We start from the raw sequence: 17,428 nt of genomic DNA on the forward strand, positions 1-17,428 counted from the left end.
AATTTTATGCAGAAGAAGGTTTTAGCCACAATCTCTGTCTAAGATTTGGTTTTCTAATACCATTCTCTTTTGAGCTGGTGATGTAGGGGGTCAAGTTTGGTTCCGAATTTGAATAGCCAAATATGTTAATCTTTTGCCTGGCGAGAAAAGTGTTTCTACGATCTTCATTGTGTATTTTATTTTTGGGTAAAATATCCAAAAATTTCTTGTGGTTTGTCAAATATCCAATTTAACTCTTTCTGGTTTGAAAACCTACACTATAGTTCATTGTGATTTCAACTAAATTGAAAATTGGACGAAAAATATCCAATCTAACAGTTATATATGAAATGTCAATATTGCTCCTGTATAAATGGACTTCCTATAGTTTGCCGAATGTTCAATTTAACTCCTTTTGGTTTGAAAACTACACTATAACTCCTTGCAATTTCGACCAAATTGAAAATTAAATGGAAAGTATTGCATGTATAGTAGAGGCAATATTGACATTTTATGTACAATCGTTAGATTGGATACTTTCAATCTAATTTTCAATTTAGTCGAAATTACAGGGAGTTATAGTATAGGTTTCCTAATTAGAGAAAGTTAAATTGAATATTTGGCAAATCATAGAAAGTTTTTTGGTATTTTATCATTTATTTTCTAGTAGGAGAGGGATGAGATTTAAAAAACAGAAAGGAACACTGCTAGTTACCTCTCAGCATCGTTTTTAATTTGTGTTAAAGCTTTTGTGCTCCGATAAATTTCGTATGTGCTTATCTATTTGAAGTGATCAAATTCCCTCATCGTCCTAGATCAAAATCAAAGAGATTCAACAATTAATGAGAAATATTTCTCGAAGCCTCATTGCTTTTTATACCTTTTGACTCTTTCTTCTGTTTGTGTCAAGAGAAAACTGCCCGGTTACAGAAATCAATCACAAGCATACATGGCTCGGAGAAAACTGAATTCTGTAGAGAACTAAATGATAACGAGGGAAGGGGAAAAAAACTTTTGTGTTGAGTCTAGGATTAAAAATCAGATGGTAAAAGCAGAGAAAGAGACAGCGAGCTGGAGCCAGAGAGGATTGGTGGCAGTGCATAATTTCATCAGTGTTTTCCTGCAATCACCTTCGCCTTCATTTACCAATCTGAATGAAGATGATGCAGGTTTTGTTGCGCTTTGGAGTAGTCCAAACCCATGACATCACCTTCCAATCTTCTCTTCTTTGCAAAACTTGACTGAGCAGCCGCAGCGGCAGGCTCTACCCCTAGGAAGTCGAGAGTCAATCTCTCACTTCCCCCCATGAGGACGTGATCTCTATCCGAAAGGATACCAGAAGTTCCATTTGACGAATGCATCAAAAGGGTATTGGGGTCATATAGGCCACCAGATTGGGAAGCACTGAAACTGTTAATTCTCTGAATTCCAGCCTCCGTAGACTTTCCGTAAGCATCTAAATTTCGCATATATAAACTATTGGGAACTCCACCGGAAGTTTGCCCGCCCACTGCACTAGAACCCTCCTGAATTGAGTTAGAAGTATTCATACTACTGGTAGAATACCCTGAAAATCCTCTGAGGAGGATTGGAGCCATTGAATTGTCACTGATTTTTGCACCCATTTCTGCAGCCTTCTGTAACAAGGCTGTTGCTGAGCTGAAAGCCGATCCAATTGGTAGATGAGAATTGCCATTGTGGCCTCCTAAGGTGCTGAAGCTTGTGCGAGGGTTCGCCCCATTTGGGCTAAAAATAGGATCCACATTGCTTGACACCGCCAGGAGCCCCTGAGCATTCAGGGATAAAGGCTTTAGTACTGAAGTATCCATGTTAGCGTGAGAAATGGACAGATTCATCATGGGGTTAGTGGGGTCAGGCACTGGCAATGGAGAAGGAAACAATTCTTGTGCTTGGTGTTGTAACATTCCTCCCGTGGCTGCAGCGAGGGTCTGGTTCATTTTGTTGTTCTCTTCGATCAAAGCATCACAGAAGGCTCTGTGAGTCACGAAACTATCCTTTCTGCAAAAGAAAGAATCTAAGAAAACCTCTTCAAGTGGAATGCAGGCCTGATTATTGAGGGCTTTTTCTCAACTTATTTTCTGAATCTGCTTTTAGATTCTAATTTTAGAAAATCAGTTACGTGATATCGTCAATTGCTTTTTGTTACGTCTTTTAGATTTTTCTTTATCTTGAAAGCTAAAACAAGCCAAAATCAGAACCAACAAAGACACCTGTTTCTTGGATTCTGATTTTGGCTTCTAAAATCAGCTATTACAAAAATCAGAATCAGTTGAGGATAGACCCTAAGTATTCATATGCATTACATCAACAAGAAGTTTCATGAGTATTTCACCTTGAGAAGATGGTTCCACAATCACAGCGGTACTCGCGAGTTCCACAGATCTTGGTGTGGGCCTTCCAGTCGGACTGCACAGCATACCGCTTGGAGCACTTGTCACATTTCCATTTCTTCTCTCCATGCTTCCTGCAGAAATGCTTCTTGATCCCAGTTAAGTCCCCTAGAGCCCGGCTTGGGTCATGATGAACACAGCTCGGTTCTGGGCAGACATATACCCTCTTCTTCACTTGTGTCGTTGGCCTTTGCTTAAGCTTCCAGGGCAGGTTATGGCCTCTCCTGTGCAGTTGCAGATTCTGATCCCTCTGGAATCCTTTGTGGCACACTTCACAAATGTACCTGTTCGTCGCCATAAGAGTCCTGGGTGACAAGGCCACAACCTCTGCATCAGGATCTGCAAATAAACAGAAAACACAATCAACATTAAGCAAGACACAATCATGATTAGTCTACTTTGTTTTTAATTTGATTAACTAATTAGTTATGTTGGTTCAATTTTTAGGCAAAAGAAAAACAGATTAAAAATGAGATGATCAATCAAGTAGAGTTATAATTAGTATTGTTGCATTGCCTGGATTCCCTGGAAGATTTCTTTTCTTCTTAGAAGTTGTTGCAATGTTTTGAGTGGGCTGATCAGCGCCATTATCCAAAGGATTAGGACTATCATTTGATGATTGTGTAATTACAGTTCCTGGAAGCTGCTCATCTTCTTCTTCAAAATCCTGGACTACATACTTGGACATGTTGATTGCAACAAACAAACTAATCTCACTTTTTCGGGTCCGCAGGCGAGAGATTCTGTTGCAGGTTTTGGAGAAGAGGGAAACATTACTGAAGTTATATGGTTCTTGGAAAGTGTAAGCAAGCTAGGAGACAAAAACAAGGAGAAATTCCTCATCAAACTCGATCAAAGAGACCATGGTCGAAGAATTGTTAATCAAATGCCTTAAAAATTCTGTTGAACAATGACACATCCATTCTTAATTCTTCAAGAATGGACGTTTAGGAATTGCTCTATTTGTCCTATTTAGCAGCTCAAAGCATCAGTCGTTCACTACAGATACGTAACATGTAATCTATTACACAACTTTATAGCTACTTAGTCAGATGAAAATGAAACTCATGACTCGTTAAACTCAATGCAAATTTACATGTATATAATTCTACACAGCATTGACTGCAGTCTAGGGTACTAAACACTTCTAAAATAAGTTAATTTGCCGTTCATGGATGAATCGACATGACAACTAATAGAAGAAGAAAGAGCAAAGAAGTAAGTGGGAGAAAAGAATGAGTCGGGAAATATGATGATAAGGGCATCAGACAATTTGTAAGCGACAAAGAGGAGAATTACAAGCGAGAGATCCACCTAAAGAGACAATATAGGCCTCCTACTGTTAAATATACTAATTTAGTAAATTTGTTCAATCGTAATATTATAAACTCAAAAGAGTTTTGGATACCTGCTTCCTACCTTCGTCCATTCACCCTGCAGCATATACTCTCACGACCGAGCAGCGTTGTGGCGGCCCACCTTTCGGCAGCTCAGGACCCCACAATGACAACGTGTACCACACAATAATCGACTTTTCAATACCGTTTGTACACAGTGACAGAGCCAACACCCTATAGTTAGAGGGCTCAATTTTATTTTTTACAGTACATGAAATGAAGTAATAGTACAGTTAAAACCGATTGATGTTTTAGTTAGACGTATAGTTTTGTTTTTAAGTTTAATTGGTTTTGAAGTTGATATTGTTCTTAAATCTAGAAGTGAAATCATTCTCTCTATTTGAATTTGAAAACTTTGAAGGAATTTATTCTTAAAATAACTTCCACAATTACTTTTAAAGAGATCCAAAATTCCTGTAGATTATAATGAAATTTTTAAATTGTTTTGGGGCAATCAAGATGTAATTTTTAAAGTTTTTTAATTTTCTAAACCTATTTTCTCAAATTTGTGTAAATTTTTTATTTTTTTACTTCTCTTTTGCAAAACATTCTCAAGTTAGGAAAAGGAAAATTTGCCAATTTGGTCCTTCACATTTTTGAAAAAAAAAAATTTTTAGTCTCTCACATTCGAAATCAGCCAAAATAGTCCCTCAGATATAAAAATGTCTGCATGTATTAGTCCCCAAGCTCATTTTCACTCATTTCTCCTTCACTTCCAATATGTCTCAAGAGGATGGATCTCTATCATTTTCAACCCCTATTTCTCCAGTTTCCATTTGCGAGTTTATCCGACCACCACCCCCAGTTCCTCAGCTACAAAGGGCATCTTTTTGTTTTGCTGCCGGACATGGATAGATATCCCTAAGCTCATTTTCATCTCTTTCTCCGATTATTCTGTTAATTCCATGGGTAACATCATTTGGCACTTGAGTAATTATGGCAAGATCACTGTTTTACATTCTTGCAATGGTTTAATAGCTCTCGTATTCCATTTTTACCTTTGAAATTATGGGTTCACGAGGGAGGTGTGCATTTTTGGCCGGAGAAATAGCAAAAATGAGTTTTGGGACTTAACGGGCGGATATTTTTAAATCTGAGGGATTATTTTGGTTAATTTTGAATGTGAGGGACTAAAAAATCTTTTTTTTTTTGAAAAGATGAGGGACCAATTTGGTAAATTTTCCTTAGGAAAATAAAAAAATTTTCATTATTTGAGCATCTTCTCTAAAATATAGGCCATTGGGAAATTTATTGAGATGAATTTGCAAAATAAAAAAATAATTAATTACACTTCAAATATTTAAAATATATTGTATGATAAAATATTTATTCCTTAATTAAGAAAATAACATAATGCTTCAAGCCCTGGGCATAATACTTTTGTATCTAATCGTAAATGGTATTACTCTTTATGCATATAATATATCAAAAGCGTGTATCTTGTGGACTTTTAGTCCACCAAATTAATGCAAATTGGTTCTCTCAAGTCATAAATCGTATGTTATTTTGAAGGATCAAAGAAAAAATCAGAGAAAAGAAGTGCTTATACAAAAATTTAACTTAAATGGATTATAATAATAAAACAAACATACAGAATAAAAATTTCAAAGTGCATTTAATTGGAGCAAAAAAAGGAAATATTTTTAAAGATGATAACATATAAGAAGAATGTTATAAAAGGAGCAACAAAAAGAATTGAGTTCCAATAAAAGAATGTTATAAGAAGAAAGTCTCTCTTTATATCATAACTTATTTCATATGAGCTTCAACTTTTAGCATATATCTAACATTTGTAGTGTATAATTCCCGAACAAGAATAAAGTTCGGGTCTGTGATTGTCCAATTTTAACATGCTTGCTAAATTGATGGAACAAGTACTTAATTAAAGTAATTCTTGCAGGTATATGTTGAGAATAATTAAGTTACAAAAATTGAGTATTATTATCCCACATTACAAATGAAAACAAGGATTCAAAACCAAGATTAAATCCAAAGTAGGGATTAACAAGTAGACTAGCTGAGGAGGCATTGATTTAGTGGTTAAACTTGAGATTCTAAGATTTAAAGATTCTGGATTCAAATCCTTCCGCTTGCTCCCCGCTCCTTAAATCCCACTCTTCCCTTACTAGATTTTTTTTTTTAAAAAAAAAAGAAAAGAAAAAGTAGACTAATATATTTAGTAAAAAAAAATAGAACGCTAACGTTGAGGGCCAAAAATGAAATTTTTTGACGGAGGATTTTTAAATTAATATTTGAAACAGCCTATGGCTAATTTAGAGTGAAAAAAGAAATTCCTTCTCCAATAGAACATTAATTGCTTCGTCAACCATGTATTTGTTTGAGAGGCCTCTAGAATTACACTAAATTTAATGGATAAAAATTTAAACGTCTTGTCTTGGATATCCATTACTCAGAGAAAATTTGTACATGCATAATAATTATGCAAACTACTATGCAATTTACATTTAAATCTTGATCCTAACAAAGATTAACAAGAAATGTGCAATGCTCATTCTCCTATGCTAGTATAATTTAAATAGCACACTATAAGCTACAATTAAAACTCTAAATATTTGTCCATAAATAAACATGTATGTTTAATCAAATAAATTATCTAATCATGGACAAATTAGGTCGATTCAACAAGGAAGAAATAGCAAGTGAAAAACTATCCACACTTTCTTAAATAGGCAGTACAGTACAAATATGGAGTATGTAAGATTAGATTTGTTTGTCTAACTGCACTCGAATTACCTTTTCGAGGCTTAATAGTTTTTCGAGTGGGGACTTTGATGATAAAATAATGACTTGCATCTTCTATTCCGCCAAGACGCCAATAAGAAAAGCAGTAGGTAACTAGCTATAGATTACATTTGCTTTACTTGACCGCGTACAACCTATTCTAATCCTAATTCTAATTCTAAGAAAATAAGAGAGTCAATTGGGGTTTATGAATAGTATCAAAGTCCACATTAACCATTCAATTCTCTTATCCCACCCTTTTTTAAGTCGCTCTTATCCCCTGCTAGAAATTTTTTTTTTTTAAAAAAAAGTCCATATCAACACCTCGACTAGGTGTCTAAATCTGGTATTTCAAGTGGAGATAAGGTGTATAGGTGTCATGTGTGTGGATATGATTTGTTTTTACTGTATTGCCCTTAATTACCGAATTTACCCTTGTTACAATAGCGGGTGTTGGTTGTCAGCAATATGATTATTTGGTCTTTCCATGAAGTGCAGTTGCATTCCAATTTAAATTCTTGCAGCGATTAGCTGTAGTGTAATCGTTGCTAATCATCGAGATTTCACCTATATATTGCCGATTTGTATAATTTGCAATTGTCGAATGTTAAGAAATTGCCTTTCCCGTTCATGGGGCGTTGCTCTGCGGCTTGTTCTGCCTGTGCTTTACCAAAGCTCCAGACTCGTTAAATTTCAGTTTTCTGAATATCTGTTAGGTTGCTTTTGCATGGTCAATCTGATACGTATAGATAAGAATATGTGCTATCTTCTTGCTTATTATCTTTCTGTCTGTAAAAATGTTTTTTTTTTTTTTTTTTTTTGTGTTTTTTAACATGCTTATTACATGTAGATAGCTCTGTAGTATATAAGCTGATTACTAGAGCTGAGTAGTTAAAATGGATATGTATACATGAACATTGTGATTTTATTGACATGTTTCAATAGTTGTTTTAGGAAAGCTGGTTATAAATCTTTTTAAATGAATACTTTATTTTGTAGTAAGATTTATGATCATACCTGTCTTTATTCTCCTTGTCTAAAGAGTAGTTAATCGTCTCCAATTGGTGTGGAGTATTTCTCTTGGCATGAGTCCGATTAGGTATTGTCTCTACTCTTGCCGTGTTACGAGTCTGATCATTAGGCTTTTTGTCCCTATTCTTGCAGTGTTTTACTTATTTTGGGCTTGCTTAATACCACAACTCGCAATTAGGGGTGTAAACAAACCTAATAAAGTTGAACACTTTAGTATTTAAAGACTCGGTTGAGGTTGCAATAACTTATTGAAAAGTACTTTTCTAATAGAGTTTTTAATAAAAGTACTTATTAAGTGTTTAAGTAGTTTTTAGTATACTGTTAAGTGCTTTTAAATATACTATTTGGAAATATAGATCAATAAGTATTTATTGTACTGGATAATGTGTGATTTGAAAATTTTTAAATGTAATCATCTTTTTATTTAGTATATAATATAGAATAAAATGATTAAATTTAATGTTTTATTTTTTAAATCATCAAAGCTACTCTAAAGCACCAAATTTGAACTTTTGCTATAAGTGCGTTTAATACCAAAAACTTCACTCCTAATTTTATGGAATGATATTTACCAAATGCCTTAAAAGTATTTTTAGCACTTAAAAGTGGTATTTTATCAAAAGCACTGCAACCTCAAACAGGGGCTAAACTTGTTTGATTATTTTAATGAAATTGAAATTTTGTTTGTTTATTTGTCGAATTGAATTTGAACAAGTTTTTTTTTTTTATCAAATTTGAATATTATTGAACATTAAACGCTATTCAAATTTGATTTAATTAGTTGGTGAATCAAACTCACTCGATTCGAGTACTGAGTAGGTTCGCTTATTTTTCAATCCTAATTGCAATCGAACGCACTACAATTAGCAAAAGTCGATCCACTTCTTTTGCTCAAATACCATGTATATAAATGTCATGCTCGACTATCCAATGATATATGTAAATATCATACTACATGTCAGCTTAGCAGTATCCAAGCATAGTACTACCTCTCTATGTAGTCAGATCAAGTCAAGTCAGGAATACCTCTATCTAAGTGTAATTTGGACATAAATCAAATCGTGTCGAAAAATTGCGTCGTTTTTCGTGATCATATTTTCGTATTATCTTTTTTTTCATATACATCAAATCGCTACAGTAATTTTTTTAAAAAAAAATCCAAGAAAATGCAAGCTAAACAAGGCATAAACATGTCTCACCACTTTGTATAGCTTATCCATGCCGTTCTTTTGAAATGTAGCAAACTTGGAATTAAAATACTTCATCTCACAATGTAGTAAACTTGGTACATAGTTCCAATATCCTGCCATTCTTCTTTTATCATGTAAAACGCCATTTCTCAAACAATTGATAAGCATTCACCACATAAAATCTAGGCAGCCTTAAGCATAAGAGATCAATATATAACTTTATACGCTCATGAATTTTTTTGGAAGAGACTATAAGTGGCCATATATCAGAGTTCCAATATCACATATCTTGAACAATATGCTGGCTCTGTATTCATCACAAAATGAAATTAAACAAGCTGATGAAGCTGCCGGATGTAATTGACTTTCTTTTGAGGAGAATAATTGAAATATCATGAAAATAAGACCAAACCAGATTACGTTACTGCTAGATATTATATTGCTGTACATGAGGGATAAAAGGGATTACCTTTTTTTTTTTTTTTGGTAGGTAAAAGGGATTAGTTATCTTTACCACAATGTCATGACTTCTCTCCAGATTGAAATTCGTACATTTCGTGGAAAACAGATTCTGCTTTGTTCTTTAATGGACGACGGATTTTGCCTTCTAGTGACACATTTCTATCAAGCTCTTGTTTGTATTTAACTTGTAAAATGACGCTTTAATCTTGTGTTATTTTTTATAAGAAGCAAACCCTGTAAATGGTCTGAATCTTTAGATTCTTTACTAGGATTAAAAATAGGTTAAATTACCCATAATTACTCCTATGAGCTTTTGTATAATACCACATTACTCTGCTAAGATTTTAAAATATCCACATACACTCGGTGGTTTATGTTAAGCAGAAAATAGACAGAAAGTATCTCTGGTTACTACAATTGATCTATTCGTGCTCCAAAAGTTTATGTGATAAAATATAATATCCACTTAACCTCACTATAATTTACATAAATATTTACTTGACCTCTCCGTGATTTTGCATTCATCTATATAATTTTCCTATACTTTTTTATGTAAAGCGACTAAATTCTTATTCAATTTGGTACTTAAATAAAGGCTCAATTGACATCTCAACTAACAATAAATCTTACAAGGACAATTTTTTATCAAAATTTTACTTTACATAAAATTACAATGAATTATATGAATATTTGAAATCTTAAAGGAATCATATAATACCATGAAAAAGTACAAAGGGGCTATGAGCAATTTACCGTTAAAAAAATCTACAATTTTATGGGTTCATCAGATAAGAAACAGAGAACGCAGTTGTGGGCGGCTATTTCCCCCACGGCTACACGGTCGAAGTAAGCCAGTTGAATATTCTCCTCGAGTACTGAAAAGCAAATTTAAGAGATATATGAAAAAGCTCGGGAACGCGTCCGAGGGAAATAACTTTTGACCAGAAAGTCAAAGAATGAATCAGATTTTGCTTTAGTAAGCAGTCCCACGCTTGCTGGGAGGCGTCCAAAAGTTGCCGGCTTTTGGAGGTTCTTCTGGGGTTTAGGTTTGTAAAAAGTCGTAACTCTAACTTCGGTTAGAAAAGGTCAAGAAGCAGTCCCATGCAGACCAAGGGCCCAGACAGTCATAAGAAAAATCGTCTCCGATAGTTTTGATCCAATTCAATACGATATAATCTCAACCACTGAGCTCACCACCAAAGTTGGTTGGATGGGAGGTCGGGGTTCAACCCTGCCTTCCACTGTTGGTCATAAAATGTAGCAAGTCACTTGACGTGTGTGTCGCGCACTCGTCTGAACCGATAGGTGGTTCAATTTCTTTTGATTTTTTTTTACCTCTTCAGGTCCTCCCCTCCTCGTAGCATAGAATAATTGTAGATCTATCGTATAGGTAAAAAAAGGATATAATCTCATTTAATCAGAATTATTCAGAATGTAACTCATCTTTAACAAGTTGTAATTATAAAATTAAATTACATGAGCTTCATATATAATGCTAAAATTGATGTACAAAATATATTCTGAACCTTTTTTTTTTTTTCGGTCCAATAATGGCCATCAATCTTTAGGGACCGTCCCTGTCCAATTTCCGTCCCACGCACTTGATTGATCTGGCCTTGAATGTCTTTCAATGTCAAAGCCACCGACAAAAAATAGTTCCACGCAGACAAATCTACTTGCAATTTGCAAAATGGTGTCATGCATGCATGGGTTACGGTTCTCACAAGTTCATTTCAGAATAATTGATTATAAAATGATATTTTTTTTTTACATTATAATCTTATCAATTTATACTCCACTTAAATATATTTGCACCATACTCTACCTATTTGCATTTGAGGACCAAACTAATTTGAACTGAAACTTGTGAAGTTCTAATCCGTCATGCTATGTGATGAGTTGGGCATTAAGAAAATTACAAATTCTAGATTTCAGTTGTCTACAATTACCTAGCACCATACTACCATTCATTTGTTTATATTGGATACATAATTCGAAACTGTTATTAATCTACAAAATTTTTAAAGGTTCAAGTCTCACACAATCGAGAAGTGGGCTAATTGAAGTTTGTCCCTTTCCATTCAGTTGACATAGTTTTTTACAAGATTTAGTAAAAATTCCTATAAACTTTGGCATTCGTGTGACTTATGATGGTTGCATCAACTCAGTGAAAAATGAAAAATGCACCAAATTATATACAAATTACACCAAATGGACATGACTAGACGCATTGGACGTGCTCCATCCCCACTATATGTCAGTTTAGCCTTATTACTTGTCAGGACTGACCCCAATTTGTCAGTTGATAGTAATAAATAATGTTGTTGAGCTGGTCTAAATATGCACATCTCATTATTGGGCACTGGCTGTAATCATATAAAGAAAAATCGAAAAAAATTGGAAACTATTATTGCACATCTCGTCAAAGTTGAAACAGATGTACTCCTTAGATGATACATCCCTCCCATGAACTATAAACATTTGAGATAGCGAGATGTCCTCTAGCTTAATTCATTGAAGGGCATGTTTCTGACGGCTTCACTGTTTATGTTCTTTAACATGCTGGTCTGTTTGGATAGAGTGTTATTTGGAATAATTACTAGACTATTTTTTATGATATGATATATGTGAGATAAAAAAGTGATTGAAAATATAAAAATATGGGTTGGAAAATGTATTTATAATACAAGTGAAATATTATTTGGAGAAATGGGGTATCCAAATTTCTTGAAAAAATTTAACAAATTCAAAAAAAAATCATCAATAAAAAAATGATTTCAAGATTGAGAATATATTTCATACTAAAAGTGCCCCTCAACTTATTACTAATTGGTTGATTTAGTATATATCAAAAGGGAATATTAGTTTAAAATAGAAAATAAAGACTAAACTCTTAGTATAAAATAGCAATGGCTATTTTCCATAGAAATATATAAAATAGCAAAATAAAAGAATTGGAGAGAAAATTTTATTAATTTAGAATCAAGATTTACACGTTGAATTCCTAAACTCTTAGTATTGAGCAAGACAAAGCATGGCCTCTTCAAGCAAAAATACCAAAATAGTTTGCTAATGATAAAAAATATAAAATATGCAAAAATTTGTTACACTTTTTGAATTAGTTCTTTCACTTTTAGGGTCTATTATTTCACATGATTAACAAAAAGTTTCCATCATTTGTAAGAAAAAAAATATAAAAACTCTCGGGCAATGCTTGGATTAATAGAAAGGAAATGATTTTAAAGGAAAAAGAAGTAAATCAAAGTAGAGAAAATCATTTCTAGCCATCTTGTTTGGATCACACATACTAAGATAAGAAAAGAAACACCAAATATTTTTAAAAAAAGAAAGAAAAGAATAGATTATGTGTGGTCACAATTTATCCATTAACTTAATAAAATCTAATTGTACCATATCTTAACACTTTATCCTCTTTTTTGTGTATTCCATGTTCATCTTATTATGCTTAGGGGAAAAAAAATGATGAAATAGTAATATCTCAATAGGAATTGTAATAGTTTTTTGGGGGAAGAAATTACAAGAACTACTAAAATATAGAAAAAGAATTCTAGAATGTTAACATTTATCATTATAAAATTTCATATTCAACATTTTCAAATTTTCTATATTCTAAATTATGATTAATTTAGTACAAGTGGCTTAATTATTTCTCTCAATATAATTACGTAATATTTTCTAAGTTGCGAGCATAATAAAGTCATTTAACCATTGATAAGATAAGCATTAGACCCAAATGACTGACAGGGAAGTGAGTGATTTATTTCCAAAACCTCAAGAGAAGAAGATAGTGAAATTAACAAAACCTCCCCTAACGTTTCTGAAATTTTCCCTTCATTGAAAAACGAATTTATATCGTCATTCGCAATCGGCGGCTTGTCCTGGGCCAGTCTATGGCACGCAGCCTTGCACGATAGGATAATTGGGACCGCCCAAGGTTTTATATTTATAAATAGAGAAAGGCATTTTCCAAACCCATCTATCCTTCTTATCAGCTGTAAACAATTGAATTTGCAAGAACTCCTCTAGCTTGATTCATTAAAAAATTATTTATATCATCGTTCCTGATTGGTGGCTTGCCGTGGACCAGCCCGCCAAGGTTTTGTATAAATAGAGGAGCCGTTTATCCACATTTGTCAAGTAAAACCCATCGAGTTCATCCTTCACAACTGTAGCAACAGCTTCTGAAATCAATATGGCTTTTTCCGACACTACATTTGTCAATTTATCCATTTTCATGCTGCTTTTGGCTTCAAGTGTTTCAGCTCAGAGCTCATTTCGCCCACCTGCTCTAGTTCTTCCGGTCCGAAAGGATGCTTCCACTTTGCAATATGTGACCAAAATCAACCAAAGAACACCCTCAGTTTCCCTGAACCTGGTTCTTGATCTTGGAGGCCAATTCTTGTGGGTTGATTGTGACAAAAATTACATATCATCTACGTACCGCCCGGTTAGATGCCGCAGTGCCCAGTGCTCACTAGCTGGGAATGATGGGTGTGGAAATTGTACCAATGGGCCTAAGCCAGGGTGCAACACTAACACCTGCGTCGTTTTCCCTGACAACACCGTCACTCATACTGCCACCGGGGGAGAGGTAGCTCAGGATTCTCTCACCGCAGCATCAACCGATGGCTCGAATCCAGGTCGATCCGTCACGGTTCCTCAGTTCATTTTCGGATGTGGCTCTACTTTTCTGTTGAAAGGACTTGCCAGTGGTACAGTTGGCATGGCTGGACTTGGCCGGGCTAGAATTGGACTGCCATCCCAGTTGTCTGCTGCCTTCAGTTTCCATAAAAAGTTTGCAATTTGCCTATCAACTTCATACACGGTTGATGGTGTTGTCTTTTTCGGTGATGGCCCTTACAATTTTCTTCCAAATGTTGAGGCAGCCGGGTTTTTGCAATACACCCCGCTTTTCATCAATCCAGTGAGCACTGCTGGAGTTTCCAGCCAGGGCGAGCCCTCGGACGAGTACTTCATTGGAGTTAAATCTATCAGGGTGGGCGACAAGGCTGTGAAATTGAACAACACATTGCTGACCATTGATAGACAAGGCTACGGCGGAACGAAGATCAGCACTGTCAATCCTTACACTGTACTGGAGACTTCCATCTTTAAAGCAGTCACCAATGCCTTTATTAGTGAAGCTGCAGCAAGGAATATCAGTAGAGTTGCTGGTGTAGCACCCTTTGAGGTGTGTTTCAGCTCAGAGAATGTTCTTGGCACAAGACTTGGTGCATCAGTTCCATACATTGATCTTGTTTTGCAGGGTCAAAACGTGGTTTGGACCATCACTGGTTCAAACTCCATGGTTTATGTGAATGATAATGTTCTGTGCCTTGGATTTGTTGACGGCGGATTGAATCCCAGAACCTCAATTGTGATTGGTGGTTATCAGTTGGAAGATTTACTCTTGCAATTTGATTTGGCAACTTCAAGACTGGGCTTCACCTCAACGCTTTTGGGCGCTCAAACCACATGCTCCAACTTTAACTTCACGTCCACAGCCTAAACTACGTCAAGAGATTCATTTGGTTCCTAATAGATGCTTTCTTAAGCTTTATGTTATTTTTATTTTGAATTTTTTTGGGGTGTATCAATCATTGTTTGCATAAGAATTGCTAAATTTGGCATTTTATTTATGTTTGAATTATGGCCTCATGATCAGTGTGTCTTTGGATTGTTGTAAACTTTTTGTTAATACAGAGATTTTATTTTCGACTATAGAACATTAATCTTCTTTTGACTGTTAATGATAATCATATACAACCACGCATGCTGTTAAATCTTAAATCTTGTATTAGCTTTCTCCCAAAGACTTTGATGGTTTGACATGACATGAATTGCAAAATCCCTGCAATTATGGTATCAAAGAAATGAGTACATCTACCATCCATTATGGTTTACTTATTCATGGCAACTTGTAAAGTTGATTGTGAGAAACTCAGTAAATGTCCTCACAGTAAACAAATTGATCTCTAATTTTGGTGCCTACACCAAAGTTGGAGCTGAAGAAAAGAAAGTCCAATCTCGTGATGTGCCAATTATGAAAGAGCTAAAACCACTTTTAGATAGCCAAATAAATATATATATAAAAAAGAGAAATCTGAGCAATCTTCTTCCTTTTTCTTTTTTTTTTTTTGGGAAACGATTGGAATCTTCTTTCTTTTTCACCCATCCATATATTGTCAAAGTCAAATTTTGGCACCCACTTTCTTTTTTTTTAAAATTTTTTTGGCCCATTTTTTGCATTGACATACATAGGTTCATTAGTTTAGTTGCCCCATTCCTTTGACCAAATGGAGACAAAGTACCACACAAATCAAACTATTATACATACCAAACAGGCAAAAAGTAGAAAGGGAAATCAAAAGTGAATAATTTAATTAGAAGCATAGCCAAAACTTGGATAGAGCTGGTATTCAAGGACTTAGCAAAAAAAAAGAAAAAGAAAAAAAATTACTATCTTATGTTAATAAAAAGTTTTTGGGTTTGGGTTTGGGCTGGGGACGAGCATAGCTATTCGACAGACTGCCCAGGACACCTATGAATTGGTCCGAATGACATTGCATTATTGAAGCTGAGGACTAACTGGGCTTGATCGAGAATCTCCAGGCTAATTTATCGTAGGATGTATCCATCATGATTGAATCGCCGTGCTGTGTGATTGGAGTAACCCAGATAAAGGTCCATCTGCAGCCCATTTACTAAATTGGAACATGTACAAAAGAGAGAGACTACGAATAACTTAAGTTTTGTCGGGTAGAAGGTCAAGTATTTAAATTTTATCTCCTATCATTTTGCCATTAATATATGATTTTTCTAAACTCATACGGTACATAATGCATCCGTCTAATTCGACAGTGGCTCAATCTCCTAACCTAGAATCTCACTTTTCAAATCTTGATACATGTAACAACTCACGTGAAATCACTTAAATCAATCAATTCCTAAAACAAGAATTATTACTTGAAAACGCCATTCTCAATGAAGTAACGTTCCTTCAGAATCGTATCGTTCTCATCCCCAAAATGGAAATGATTGAAGAAATCATCACCTGGATACAATCTCTCGAATTGTCCTTCTTCAATTTCATCATCTAGATCTTCTTGATCAATCGAATCATTCTCAACAGCTTCGTCGTCCAAATCATTCCAATCAGACAAACGCTCCTTGCCAGCGTCGGATCTCCTTGCCAGCATCGGATGTTCAAGCCGGGCATGTTTCCTTAATTGAACATAATTCCCTGAGAAGTCACATGTTTCCAGAGGACAACTTCGTACTAACGAGTCCAGAAATCTCCGAGCATATTCCACAACAATCCATCCATTAATCTGCCCCCGACAAAGAGGGCAGAGTAGCTGATCATCTGGTTCATCAGGGACCTTTCCTCCACAACGAACGAGCTTGTTTGGCTGCTGATCATTACCTGTTGATTTTGACTGCCTCACCGAATTCAACTTACAGAATCGATCAAGACAATTTGATAGGCGACGGCTAGTTCTACACATGTAAGGCCGACAACCTCTTTCATGCGATGAACAAATCAATAAAACAGCATTGTGTGGATGCTCCATGCAGATTGTACATCTTGCTTCTTGCCACCGGTCCTTTTCATCACAGCAATCCCTCTGGTCTGTCTTGCAATTTTTGTGATTCTTTGAGTTGGAAATATAAGGAGCGAACCTTGCGCCATGTGAAGAAGATGACGGCTTGGGCTTTTTACGATCTTTCGGCATCAGAGATGATAATGATTCTAAAAGAGGGGAGGATAGCTACTGGTGATGGTGGATGATAGAAATTCTTTAACAAATTTATAAAAAAATACAAAAAAAATTTAAATTCTAAAAATATCCCAAAGTACAACTTAGAAAACACCGAATCCAAATCAACCATCCATAGTAAAAATGTTTCACATGGACGTGAAAATATATTCGTAATGAATATCATAGATACCAATCAATTTGATTAACATAGTGTTTGTCAATTTTACGTGGCAAATTCACAAAAATTAAAAAGTCTTGGTCAGCAAAATGAAAATACAAAAATATGTGTCTCTAAACTGCTTAGTAGTTGTGGCCCTTGCACGCTTGCGGTGCCTTGTGAGGTAGGCCTGTAAATGATCCGAGTCTAGACCCCGGACCCGGACCCGGATCGGTCAAATTTTTGGCTAATTACTCAGAATATGGTTGAAAAA

General features: G+C 35.0%; 2 protein-coding genes across 2 annotated transcripts; one reads left to right on the forward strand and one right to left on the reverse strand.

Annotated features, from left to right (window-relative positions):
- Positions 1-1,121: 1,121 nt before the first annotated feature.
- On the reverse strand, positions 1,122-3,078 carry LOC113766675 (zinc finger protein GAI-ASSOCIATED FACTOR 1-like). The gene is made up of 3 exons (XM_027310838.1): positions 2,976-3,078; positions 2,333-2,729; positions 1,122-1,998 (listed from the first exon to the last, which is right to left on the reverse strand). Exons 1-3 carry the CDS (start codon positions 3,076-3,078, stop codon positions 1,122-1,124), a joined length of 1,377 nt encoding a protein of 458 aa, XP_027166639.1.
- A 10,348-nt stretch (positions 3,079-13,426) lies between these two features.
- Positions 13,427-14,812, forward strand: LOC113766676 (basic 7S globulin-like). Its single transcript, XM_027310839.1, has one exon. It carries the CDS (start codon positions 13,427-13,429, stop codon positions 14,741-14,743), a length of 1,317 nt encoding a protein of 438 aa, XP_027166640.1. The 3' UTR covers positions 14,744-14,812.
- Positions 14,813-17,428: the final 2,616 nt, after the last annotated feature.

The sequence above is a fragment of the Coffea eugenioides genome, chromosome 3 (assembly GCF_003713205.1).
Source record: "Coffea eugenioides isolate CCC68of chromosome 3, Ceug_1.0, whole genome shotgun sequence".
Taxonomy (NCBI): domain Eukaryota; kingdom Viridiplantae; phylum Streptophyta; class Magnoliopsida; order Gentianales; family Rubiaceae; genus Coffea; species Coffea eugenioides.

Excerpts from the sequence above, each read along its gene's own strand:
- LOC113766675 (XM_027310838.1), bottom strand. The coding sequence starts at position 3,078 with ATGTCCAAGTATGTAGTCCAGGATTTTGAAGAAGAAGATGAGCAGCTT. Across the intron at positions 2,730-2,975 it reads TCCTAATCCTTTGGATAATG|ATCCTGATGCAGAGGTTGTG; the intron begins GCGCTGATCAGC and ends GTTTATTTGCAG. Across the intron at positions 1,999-2,332 it reads TGTGGAACCATCTTCTCAAG|AAAGGATAGTTTCGTGACTC; the intron begins GTGAAATACTCA and ends TTTCTTTTGCAG.
- LOC113766676 (XM_027310839.1), top strand. The coding sequence starts at position 13,427 with ATGGCTTTTTCCGACACTACATTTGTCAATTTATCCATTTTCATGCTG.